The 14000-nt window shown below is 35.5% G+C and overlaps 1 protein-coding gene across 4 annotated transcripts in view; it reads right to left on the bottom strand.

Moving 5' to 3' along the window:
• Positions 1-13773, bottom strand: part of LOC120634678 (catenin delta-2) — a 92987-nt gene extending 79214 nt beyond the window's left edge. Inside the window, exons 1-2 of one of the 4 annotated variants that reach the window (XM_039905441.1) lie at positions 13613-13773; positions 5144-5317 (exon numbers count right to left, since the gene is read on the bottom strand). In XM_039905441.1, the coding sequence (XP_039761375.1) occupies positions 5144-5184 (41 nt within the window). In that variant the 5' untranslated portion in view covers positions 5185-5317; positions 13613-13773. Of the gene's footprint in view, positions 1-5143; positions 5318-7775; positions 7877-13345 lie in introns of those variants that run through there. The other 3 variants (XM_039905440.1, XM_039905439.1, XM_039905442.1) reach the window with 3 other exon arrangements.
• Positions 13774-14000: the final 227 nt, after the last annotated feature.

The raw sequence follows: 14000 nt of genomic DNA on the forward strand, positions 1-14000 counted from the left end.
TTATAATTAGTATACATTTGTTACTACAAGAAAGTACTAAGTCTTGGAATCCTGAGAATTCTCCATAATGTTCTCAAAGGTGTGTGAAGTCCTCACTGGGCCACAGAGGCGTGCATAGAGGGTATTCATAGGTTTTGCAGATGATAAAAAATGAAAAATATCTCCTGTCCGAGTGATAGAAAACTTAAGGATAGATTGTATTGTAAGAGTTATTAAAAGCCTACCCCTAAGTATTTATGACTCTTACTGGAGATTTTCTTCATTGAATACCATCTGCATACCCTGTGCATACCCTCTATGCACGCCACTGCTGGGCCAGGGTGAGTTTGCAGATAATATAAATATAATTTAGTTCGTTTTTTTAGTTTTTAATTATTCTGCGGTCAGAGTTATAAAAAACTTAAGGATATACATTGTAAGAGTTATTAAAAGCCTACCCTTAAGTATTTATGACTCGTACTGGAGATTTTCTTTATTAAATATCATCTGCATACCCTGTGCATACCCTCTATGCACGCCACTAGTGGGCCAGGGTGGTGAACAACGGGCCTGTGTAGTGGGCCAGCTATAGATTGATAAGACGATGGGTGTACAGATTTCAAAAATCTATTCCAGAAAATATAGTATCAAGCATTACTATGATAATAATATTCTAAAGCAGAATTCTAAAGAATTCTTGCAACACCTGAATTCAGGCGTAAGAAATTCGTAGACTTGATAAAATGAATACATCCCGCTCCATTGAATGCCGCTACTGGCGTCTGGATCTTACACCTCATTGTGAAGAATCAGGTAATGATATTAAGGGATCGTGTATCACGCTGTAGAAAATACTTTTTCTAGAGAATATTTTATTTTATTTTATTTTATTTTATTTTATTTTATTTATTAAGGCCCAAACAGTATACTTAATACTTAAAATTAGTACAAAGAAAATAACACATACACCAATTAAGTAGCCGCTAATAAATCTAACGAAATACATTAAAATTGACAGCAAACTTATAACATAATTATGAAACTTTAGAATATGTATAAACACATATTATTGACAGATAATGTAAATAAGGGAATACCCTTATTAACAATATCCATCCAATCCAAGTGGATATGTGAAAACATAAGTAGAACTTTTACGTAGAACAATTAGAAGTTAGAATTTAGAATAAAGATGTTTTTTTAACTGAGCAAGAGTAAGATTAAATAAATCTAAATCCGAGAAATTATTATTATAGCTTTGAGTAGCTCTATAAATATAACTATTAAGAGCGTATTTTGATCTGACTAAGGGCAAATAAAATGGAGGGGATTTTCGCCTAGATATAATATTCTTTTGACAAACAAAACCAATTCTACTAAGTAGTTTTGGAGTATCAATTTCATTCCTTAAATTTTTTTTTTTTTTTTTTTAAATATAAAGTATAACATTATATACATTTTTGTATTTTAAATAACTCATGTAACTTTTTTTTTATTTAGTTTAGTTTTTAATTATTCTTTTATAAAATAGTGTAGATGGATCATAGTTGCCCAATAAAAAAATATTATTACATAATTTTTTTTTCCTTCTTCTTTCCTTATAGTTAAAAAAACATAGGGAATATAATAAACATTTTTAACAGCACATAAAGAACTAGCAAGCAACATCGAATTTATTTTACCTATTCAAGTAAATAGAGTACGAAGATATTCTTATCACACCTGCATTCTGGCGTAGGTAATTCGTAGACTATACCCGCCATTGAATGCCGCTACGGAAGCCTGGGTTTATACCAATCGAATAATGATATTAACGTATCATAGAAGTATCAAGCTTCGCCAGCACGGCTAGAATGGGCCGGAGGCAATTATATCCCCGAGGAAAGGATAAAAATTTATCTTCTCCCACAACTGTATTAAGTCTTAGAGAACTGGCGCACGAGTGGAAATTATATACACATAATATATATGTGTATATAACCCTGGACAGCCAAGCGCACAAATGTGTCTATCCTGGCGCAGCTAGGAGTTCGTGTTCGACTTTCGTCTATATGTTACCAACGTTTGCTTTCCTATTTCGGGCACATAATGCGGCGGGGGAATGATAGCCTGGAAAAAATTATATTTACGGGCAACACCGAAGGCAAAAGACCTAGAGGCCGGTCCCCAACAAGATGGGCAGACCAGCTGAAAAAATCAAATTCAGACCGCTTCTATCAAATCGCAAAAATGGCCTCCAACAGAAGTCGATGGAGACATTTTACCAACGCGAAGTTGAGATCTCACCAGGACCACGATCTTCAGTGATGAAGGAACGACCATAGAGAGAGAGAGAATATATATGTAATAATAAACGGGGTTAAACTTCCACAATTCCTTATTCCCGTGCAAGTGTACACGGTAATTATATCCCTTGTCAGGGTATAATAGGGGGATATAATTTTTGTCTCCTGCCGTGCTAGCCCTGCAGAGGTTACAAAGTATATAAACTAAATTCATCTGCTCACTTCTACCACTTAAATTTCGCGCATTATGGCTGTGTATATGTACGACATTATTAAAGGCATAGTAAATATATTATATATTTTTTTTCGACACAAAATTGACCAAGCGATATCAAAATGATTTTACCTATTCAAGTAAATAGAGTACCAAGATATTCTTATAACATCTGAATCCAGGCGTAGGAAATTCGTAGACCTAACAAAATGAATAAACCCCGCTCCATTGAATGCCGCTACGGGCGCCTGAATCCACACCTCGTTGTTAGAAAATCGAGTAATGATATTAACGTATCATGTAGCTTTCAAAAGATTTCGCTCTAAAGGACTCCTATATTATTTGTGTCAAAACTCTCGCCTTTTGTGCCCTATTCATGGTTCAGTATATTTTCTTAGATACTAAATAGCGCAACAAAATAATTACCCGGCTAAATTTCTCCTTCTTAATCTAACCAAATTAAAAATTAAAAATTTCTTTATTGATGTTGGCCCATCACGGGCACTTACGAAGCGTTCATACATATATGTTTACATAATTGTAAGGGGATGGCGATAACTTCGTCGCGAACTTAAACCTAAAGTTTCGAGGTTTCCAATCGCGCCTGGTCTAAGAAGAGCCCACAACAAACTTAGCCGGGAAACCAACCAGTTTAGGTTCCTCGTAGCTTTAGTGAAAACGAATGTAATGTAATTATCACCAACCTATTTATAGTGCAAAAAATTGTAAACCTGTGTTTTCATAGAACATCTAGGAGGGAGTTCTACTGGGCAAGACAATCGTGTAACTTAGCGACAATTATTTCAGTAAGACCCCCAATACGCTAAGGATTAATTAAGTCTGAAAGAAATTAGCGGTCGTTGTATTGATTTCCGTTTTAATCACCTCTCTTTTTAATAGCCTTTCGACACCGCAGCCATTTTAAAGATTGCCGGTTCTCCACGTTTTTATCCGAGTACCACTTTTAACAAGTTTCCTGTAGTAGTAAATCCGTTCTACACAATATACCCCGACCTTCCGCAACGCCTCGATTTCGCCTGTCTGTGATATAACTTGGTTTTCACGGCGTCTAGTGTAGTGTGAGTTTAATCTTAAAGCTTATAACATACACTTTGATCTAAAACATACACTTTGATCCCTTATTGACAGGAACGTGTCAACGTTATCTCAAAGGCAAAGTACGGGGTCTTGGGTCAACGCGGTTTAACCAGAGCAATCAACTGATTCATGTCATCGCAACCAAGAAAAACCAACCACCCCTGTACCACTCAAGTAATACAAAGAATTAAAAAAAATACAATATAAGTTTGCGAACTATTTTTAGCTCACATCTGTCTAAGGCAAGAGCTAGGCAGGTCAACGGTAGTTCTTGTTCTACTTTATAGACGAAAGGGAAAAGATAAGACAATAAACATGCCCGGAAAACAGATACCTAAAAAAACTGAGCAAGTACAAATCCAACTAACGCAAAAAGACCTCTGGTACCATTGGAAGGTAAAGTAGTTATTAATTGGGTTAGGAACCAAGACGACCGATTAGCGCAGTGGACAGCGCCCCTGCTTTCGAAGTCCAAGGCTGTGGGTTCCATTGTCAAAACTGGAAAATGTTTGTGTGACGAACATCACTGTTTTTCAGTGTCTGGGTGTTTATCTGTACATAATAAATATTATAATGTATATTATTCATAAAAATATTCATCAGTCATCTTAGTACCCGAAACTCACGCTAGGCTTATTTTAAGACTAAATGGCGATTTGTATACACACATCGTAGTGTCGTAGTATATTTGTTTATTTATTTTAACTACCCAAAAAATATCGTTTCTGCATCCCAGTTCCTGCGTATTTGTAGTTAAAACACAGAGTATGTTACAAACACGAATAGCGCAGTGGTTAGAACTTCAGCACTACTTTAGGTGGGACTGAGTTCAATGACCGGCGCTTCTGTTTTAAGCAATCACATAGCACTTGCTAAGCACCAATTTGTTTATTTATTTTTAAATCAATTAGTACGTTTAACACCAATCACACTAATTAAATAGATAGCAGATTAAAACGAGAACAAAAAAAAAAGAAAATACAATTATTATTTATATTATAATTACCAATTGGGCCAGCGTGGTGGACTAAGGCCTTAACCCCTTCTCATGGTGGGAGGGGACCCGTGCCCTGTAGTAGGCCGGTAATGGGTCGATATGACGATATCACTTGCAAAGCGGTGAAGGAAAAAAAGCATGTTGGAACCTGCATGCCTGAGAGTTTACTATAATGTTCTTGAAGGCGTCACCAATCCGCATGGCCTGCGCGGTGGACTACGGCCTACAACTTTCTCATTCGAAGACCCGTGCCTTTAAGTGTACAGCTAATGGATTGATAATAATGATGGCAAATACTTTAAAGTAGTTGACAGCATAATAATTACTGAGTTGTCAAAAACATCTGTGATGACTTAGCAAAAAGTCGCTAGTGAGGGAGTTTACCCAATTCAGTTAATGTTACATCGTAAACCTCACTGGTTTACCTAAAATAAAATCCGAAAAATAGTAAGTAACTCATCTTCTCGATATTTTCAGGACTTCGCGTTAAGAAAAAGTTGTGAATGAAATTCCAGTATATTATGTAGGCACCTTAATTAGCGTACTTTAAACTTAAAAAAATTAACTCACCGATACAGAGTTCCCGAGTGAATTTTCTTCACGCCGTCCATATCTGCCGTGGCCTTGTTATCATGTCTAAACTGACTCTATGTTATAGCTTAATAGCTAAATGGGTTAATATTAAATAGGTAAAGTCATTATGCCCGTTGATTAACTACACTGTGGCTTATTTGTACACGACACCTGAAACAATAGAAAAAAACATTATAGTATGCTTATTTTTTGTAAGTAACGAGCAGAGTTTAGTGGTTATGGGCATTGGAGTTCCTTACGGGGGGGAACTAATTGGACACTCAGAACGCACTTCTAACTCTTCGGAGTTATGTGCATTTTAAGCGATAAATCTCACTTGCATTACGCACTGTCATGAAACCTGATCAGGAAACCTGTGCCTGAGAGTTCTCCATAACGTCCTCAAAGGCGTTTGCAGTCTATACCATTTCGAACTTAGCAAACTTGGTCGAATACGGCCTAAACCCTTCTCAGTCGGAAAGGAGACCGGTGCCCTTGTAGCTGTCTCCACATTACAGAACTAGATGGCGCCAATCCTGCATCGCGCTAGCGAAGTGTTCACTAAGAATGCCTATATATACAACTTCCAAAATGAATTCACCCGCTCGGAGGAAGATCTTCCTATTGTTACGGTCGAGCGTATCCCCATAGCTACCGTACACCCTGATAAAGATGATACTTTCTGTAATGCAACTTAGCGAAATTTTCTTTATTTCATTCTTGTTTTCGTCAATAAATAGTATACATTTGATAACAGATACCCTGTCAAGAAGGCGATTAAGAGATACCCTGTCATCTGTAAAATCAGTATTTTTATTTTATTCTGTGGATCCGATCCGGCATCATTTTGCTACCTTTCGGATCCGGCAATATTTATCGGATCCGCCGATATTGCCAGAAACTTGCTATTGTTACAAATCGTGCGACCGATACTACGATCCCGTTATCACGTGCCCGCCCGAAATAAATTCCAAATTATTAATGAAGTGGGAAAATAATATTTGATTCTTATGAATTATATTTCTTGTTTACAGACATTTAAAATTTTTGAATTCATTGCACTCGAGGACTTACCGGAGTACTGAGGAAAAATGATATGGGGGTTTAGCAAAGTGTCAATAAAAGTAGTTTTAAGTACCTACAGTTAAAATAGTTTCGAACTATTAACATTAAACACCAATCCAGCGTAGGAATCTCTATCGGAGTACCGTACAGGTAATCGGTTTAAGTTCGGCTTCTCGCCCGATAATGTTCGCCGTTTGTCAATTGTCACCCCTAATCCTTTGATAGTTCGGTGTCCCGCCGAAGATAAATTGACGAATGAGGTCAGAGCTTTCGACGATTACTGGTTATAGTAGGTTATGGGTGGGCATTAACTATGACATCCATAATTCTCGACATAGTATGAAGCATAGTCGCCTTCCGACTCTATCTATTTATCTGCTGACTTCTTCATAAAAACGCATAGGATTTGTTGGGGTTTTCACAATCGCAAAAAAAACTAATTTTAAAATAAATAAATAAATATATTACGACAGTACACACGTCGCCATCTAGCCCCAAAGTAAGCATAGCTTGTGTTATGGGTACTAAGATGACTGAGGAATAATTATAAGAATGACACTGAAAAACATTCATGTTCATCACACAAACATTGTCGCGGAAAAAAGCCTTGGCTCAAATTTGGACGGCCGATTGGCCCGCTGGGCCAAATTTGCAATCAAGTCGCAGAAAAAGTGAGTCCCATTGCTTACGTAGTACATAATTTCACAGGGTAGTTAAAAATGACGCACTAGAGAATTGCAGAGCTTCTAAAATCCTAAAGCAACCACTGAGATTTCAAGTCTCTGGTAGATTTACAATAGCCACATTTTTCACTAAAACTATTATTACAAAAAGCAACGCTATTTACTCTATCTGAGTATAACTTTTTATTCAAATAAATACAATAGTATTATTGGATGCAACCGTAATAAATATTAAGAATATACTTAATCTAAAACTTCAACTAAATATATATAACTTAACTAACCTATTTCTCATTTAACAATAGTAATATAACTTTATGTTACAATGTACTGACATAGTAATGAATGTCTCTGACATTCATTACAAATGCGTTATTAATGACATTTTTATAACAACTATAGACTGGTGAGATCTACGCTTGCCTAGAAAATGGCTACACTCTTGCCTTGAACTTTGAAGATACTGAAGTGATATGCGGCAGGAAACAAACGCCGGAACTTTCTACACATTAGGGGTTCGCATCAGAAACTTGTCTAATTACCACGCGAATAAACATCGTTAATAAAATATTAGCAATGAAAAATCAATCTCAAGCAATTGAAAAAGTAATTTTTCACTTTAGGGACGTCGCCGAAAAAGCAAACATTCAGTAATTTAACAGGCATCCTACTGGGAAATCATCTGTAGCAATTTAATATTTTTTTACACAGCTTGATTTCGTCTTGTAGGTCCTCGATATTAATAAGTAAAAACGAGCAACGAATTAAATATAGCATGAACGAGCTTCTCATAAATAATGGCAATGCCAATCATAAAGAGTATGACATGATTGGCTTTTGTAAAAACCCGAAAATGTATAATACATCTTCTGAAGTCGAACCTCACTAAAAGAAAACGCCAAGTTAAATTGGAAGATAAACACTTCATTCAACGACTTCGTCCTTGTACCAATTTTCTTTTCAATCTATTCAGCAGATCTGCCCTGCACTTTAGAGACACTAACAGCAATACAAGTGCAAACACAATCCTGGAAAAGCTATACAAAAATAACAAATACAGCAAGATAAAATCGATAATATTTTGAATTTGTCGATTTTTCGACCCAGTTGCATGGATCGTGGTCACGACGGGACTGCGTAGGCACGAGATGTCAAATTGGATGTCACGGGCAGAATCTGACTACCCGCTTTCGTGTTCTTTTTGTCGGTATTTCACGAACATTTGGACACACTACAATGACAACGTCACTTTTAAATTGAGAAGCTGTACGATGCTTTCTTGGTTTGCATAATTCTAACACTGGGTTCTACACACTTGCTAATTTAAAACCGAAATCTTAGTTAAAAATCATTAAGATAAAATCTATCAGTGGGTCATCCCACAATATCACATTATAACAACACCCAAACACCTTGGCAAGATAGTAACCAATCTCAGTGCGAAAGAGAGATGTGAAAATATCTAAAACTATACAAGAAACTGCATGACGAAAAGTTCAACTAACCAGCGACAAACCACAATAATAACGCGTGAGGGGTGTGCTGTTGTACTTCTCACAATTAAAAGTTTATATCTAATAACCTGATTGTAGCAGGAAAAGTTAAGTGCAGATTGAACAATAGAAAAGAAACTTCCAATAAAAGAACTTTGACTATCATAATAAATCTGGTAATCAAACTACTTCTAACTAAGCTCTTGATTATTTGATGGATGGCATAACCCAAACAAAAGGCTAAAGGTTTGCACTGTACCTGCAGAAACGCACCCATTCTGCTCCGAGGACGTCAGGTTAAACTATAACTTTACTAATTAGAACGTAGTTTATATATTATGCTAGCCTTTGACAAATAATAGAAACAATAATATTATCGTACACTACGTATCTAACTAGTTACCGAGTTGATTAAAGTCCGCAACGTCGACGTAACAGTTAATTTAGTCCTGACTTCATATTTCTACTTTTAATTGCGAAGGTAATTAAGCCCGCTCCAAATGCGGTGCGAATGCACCTAATGTCCACGGCTACTTTGGTGGACCGTCGTTATTATTTTCATAGCATAGGTACTTTACTTAACAATTGTTGAGTACTTCTATACTAGCAATAATTCAAATCGATGATGTATAAAAGGGCCAAGCGGTCCAGTTAAATAAGTCCCATTTCGATAAAGGGCTTAATCCCTGAACACAGCCTTTATCCTAAGATTTGTATTATACCGATACTTTATATATAGTAAAATAGAATTTATGATTCTTATTTGAAAGATCGAATTCTCCGAGACTTCTTCGCCAAACGCTCGTGGCAAAAAAAAACAGGATTAAAGAATGTGCGACTGTAAAACGATTCCCATTAGGTCCAGTTTGCTTTGACATTACTGTGTTGCGATAATCGTAAACGATACTACGATTGGGAGCATGCAGATGTCATACTAAGCGTACAAGTCCGCGTTCGGGTAACTTCGCGATATCTTTTGCTAACCTAAAGTCTTTGAACTGTGAATGTTGCCAGTGATGACTTATGACTCCTAACTAAACTTGGTCGCCAGATAGATCAGACACTCAGAAATGAGAAGACACGAATAAACAAGAATTATCGACTTAGCCCGACGAATTGTTGAAGAGGCAATGGGCATGGCACATAGTTCCAAAGGCAAATGGAAAACCCCTTCACCGAAAATCGTTACGTTGTTGGTGGGCCCACAACATCCAAAACCAGATTCACCGAACTCTGCCACAAAACCAATAGCCAAAATATAAAACAAATAGCCAAAACTACTTTCTGTACATTTGGCTCGAAAACTGCTGAACGAATCGGGTCAAATTTTTGTTACGAGGAAATTAAATAATTAAATGACGCGAGGCGTCGAATTTTAACAATTAACAGACATGCGGTATTGTGCGACTGTATAAAGTCCAATTTAATTAATAAAGTGACATATGAAATGTGAATTCTTTTAAATTGAACGTGGACGAAAAAAGGGGGGAAACAGCTAGTAAAGATTATAATTCTGAACTGAGAGCAAACTGTTCGAATTAACTTAAAAATGGTCTAATGTCAATAAAAATCACTAAAATACCAACCGACAGCTGTTTAACAGCTGCGTTCCAGAAAATAAAAACCAGTAGTATTTTCACTACGGTTATAGTATTTGGAAAGTGCGAATCATTTTCATTAACGTTAACGATTCATTTGTTTAAAGAACTTTAAAAATAGCTAACTGAATATGTGTGTCTCGTGGCACGCGTATGGGACCGGCTTTAAAACAAAACCTATTACATTTCTCTCATTAACTAGATCTTGTTGATCCAGTGGTTCGACTATGGATCTAGGACCTAGACCAAGCCAAAAAATATAAGGAAATGTTTCGGAAGCCCGATGTTCGGTAATTGGCGTTTACCACAGGTATGCCTCTGCGCCCTCTGCAAGAACGTTGTTAAGCCGTCCGGTCTCGGTTTTACTATCACTATACATGTGAAACCCGCCAAACCTCATTGGAGCAGCAGATCAAAGCTCTAAAATACCTCCTTCTCGCCATGCGAATATAATCTCGAAATTAATAGACTGAGGACGATGATGATGAATATTCTTCTTTGCTTTATTAGTGTTTCAGATCGGTCATTTAGGATTCGCCAAGAAGTTATTTACTGCCAAAGACTAGGTAAGGACCTTATTAATAAAAATCTAATGAGTAGTTTGGCATTTATGAGGGGAAGCTGTTATGTGACTAAGTTTCTTGTGGTCCTAAAAAGTTCTTGGACCTTATATATATATATATTAACCTTCAGAACTTCCATTCCTCAAGGCAGTATTATTGCAATATTGTTAGCGTGTTACATTAAATTAAATATTAATTAATATTATGAAGATTAGCGTAATGTAATTGAGATTTAAACAACAATGTATTTTTTATTTATAATAAACAGGTTTAAATTATTATTATTTTTTTGTTTAAGAATTAAATACATATTATTAACACTTAATAATTTGTCATACTAAACTGATATTTTGGTATAAAATGTTTCCTACCTTCATAACTCGTTTTAGTGTGTACCACCATCCCGGCAATACATTAAAATAATACGCAATAACGATCTGTAAGCGTCTTATTTACACACCCGTTTTAAAAAAACAAACACATAGGTAGACTGTTTAACTAATAATTAGCTCTAACTATGAAAGTCAGGTAAAAAATTAAAAAAACGAAAATGAATGCCTTAATTATGAATCACGCTGCACAGAATGACTCGCCGGACGCGAGCCGGGGAAAAAAGAAGAAATGTGGCAAATGCCTCACAAGTGATATTTTTAGGTAGGTATTTGATGGGGTTTTGGTTGCTTTGACGATTTTGACCGTTCACTCTTCCATATTCCATGTAGCACCCGAAATAAGTTTGGTGAACCATGTTCCCCACTGGGATGTGCACGAAAAGCATTGTGCATATCAGGCGCAGGTGCGTTATATTGTGTAGGAAACCCCCATAACCATTTAAATTACTCTGCCAATGTAAAAACACTGCTCCACTATGTGGCCAGTCATGATTAAGGCACCCCATCAGCACTAAGGATTTTAAAGTTTTTATAAAATTTACTGGTGATGATTTAGCGCGAATGAAAATTTGCATGGGAAGCTTTTCCATATTACTAAACCTTACAGTAGATAAACCATGTAACATCTAGTCATTCTCATATACAAGGAATTTCTAACAGAATCTGTCTTTTCCAAAACAATATCCAACAATACATATCAATCATACCAACAGACATTACTGCCTCCAAAGGATTGACTATAAAGAGTATGCATAGAGAAAAGAATGACAGTCTATACTGGATAAATTTACTTATCGCTAGTAGAAAATAAAAAAATAGACAGTAAAGAAACCATATTTTATAACATATGTTATACACTCTTTCAAACATGATAGTATCTAGACTCTAAGGTGAATAATGATATCACAGACAGGAAAATAGATATAGCACATTTTGAAGATTAATTTTTCCTGCTATGTGTTTCTTACAAAACATGACATATTATTCAGTCTCATAACACATAATATAGTTGTCATGTGAAGGGTCAGTGAAAATAACACAACTTTCTTCTTTTAATATTTTAATTATAATTTTTCCTTTTTCTTCTTAATATTACACACTTTTTGTATTCGTCTTTCCACCTTCCCATCCACTACCCGACTGACCCGTCATCAACGTCGATGTCTATTTTTGTCGGTCCAATCACCCCACCGCCACCGTGGGTTGTGATTGGTCGATGTTTTTCTGCATCGATGTCATTGGCTGGTTTCATTAAAATCAGCCAACTAACCATCTAATAATCTAATAAATATTCTTGACGTAGTTAAAATCAATAAAAGTAACAAGTTCTACATTCTTAAAGTAATAAAACATTTTTAAATAATAATAATTTATGTGGGATGACGGTGATTTAAAATCCGTATATTACCGAACCTAACACATGATGGGGTTGGTTGATAAGATTTAATAATTAGACTAGCTGAGCTGTGCAACTTAAACTGAACCAAATCGGTTATTACCGGAAAACACAAATAAAATGACATTTTTAAAAAAAAGTCCTAGCTAGATTGATTTATTGCGTCCGAAACCCCCTGTATACTAAATTTCATGGAAATTGTTGGAGCAGATTCCGAGATTACAATTATATATATATATAAGAATTGCTCATTTAAAGATATAAGATATGCTTCGTACATCACACAGATTTATCTTATTTGGGTGGATTAAAGGAAATAGCATTGTAATAAAAGCTAGTACTTCTGTAATATTTCCATCATATTCCTTCGTAAACTGTACTTCAATAATAAATACTTACATCAGTTGAGTATCGAAATGTAGATAAATAAACATATTATGAAATGATTTTAATTATTCTAACACTAGACCATTCTTGTATTCTGTGAATCTTAGTTTTTACTAAAAAAAATTCCCTTTATACTTTATACTTGGTTGTTGACCACAGTTGATCTCAGAGGTTAAAAAGACCGTATTTTTAAATTTTAAATCATAATCTTAAAGTTATGTGCATTTTCACATACTATTGCCCTAAAAACTTAGGTCAGCAAAATCTGTGAGGGTGACGGGTCAATGAACCTGAATTTTATGATTTTAAAATTTCATTCCTTATCACAGAGACAAATTTAGTAGAATTTTCAAGCTTTTTCTGCAGTTATCTATAATTTGGTACCAGATGATGGAGGGATACTAACATATTTATATTGTAATTTATAGCATTACTGAGAGATTTTCATCAATTAACTGTACATAAAGTTCTTTATTTATCATATATTTTTAAGTATCTTGCTCTAAAATAACAAGTAGTTTAATATTATATGGCCATAAGAATAACAAGTTACAACGGGCAGCACAACGTTAGGAAGTGAATGAATGTTAAGCATAGTAAATCTATAGGGGTCAATACTCACGTAGAACACGAATTATACGATACTTTGCACGTAAATACCACTGATTAGAAACAACCAAAAATGGCCACAAACATCGAATTGCACCGACTCTGTCACTCCACACTTTGCGCTCTAAATTAAACGGAACGTGAGATTAGTTTTTACAGCAACAGTTTCCCGTATGAATGCACTTTCCAACAGCTTTTACTATCACACGGCCCCTACTATACGCAAGTAGTACAAACAGCATGAAAAATACTTAGCGACTGACGTACGTACTCTACGCACTGGGAGCGGTCGGAATGCAATCACCGGTCTTCAGAAACAGATATTGAACCATCCAATGCACTCATACAGCGTATAACAATGTCACTTAATTCAATCCATTTATGATGATTTTATCACAAATCACTAGAAATTTATTACACGACAACGAAGCGAAATCTATCGTTGCCCCTCCTCCCTTCACCGTAAAATTAATCATAGACAATTTAATTTTTTTGATAGCGTTTGACAATTTGGCAACAGTTTTAATTAAAAAGCCTAATAAATATTTCAGGCCAAATATATCAGGTATAATGTTAAAAACACATTTCAACTCATTGAAACTGATTTATGCAGGTAAATGCTGTTGTTTTTCTGTATTTTATTCTAATAATTCTGTTGAGATTGCAGT

Source organism: Pararge aegeria, chromosome 24, assembly GCF_905163445.1.
Source record: "Pararge aegeria chromosome 24, ilParAegt1.1, whole genome shotgun sequence".
NCBI lineage: Eukaryota > Metazoa > Arthropoda > Insecta > Lepidoptera > Nymphalidae > Pararge > Pararge aegeria.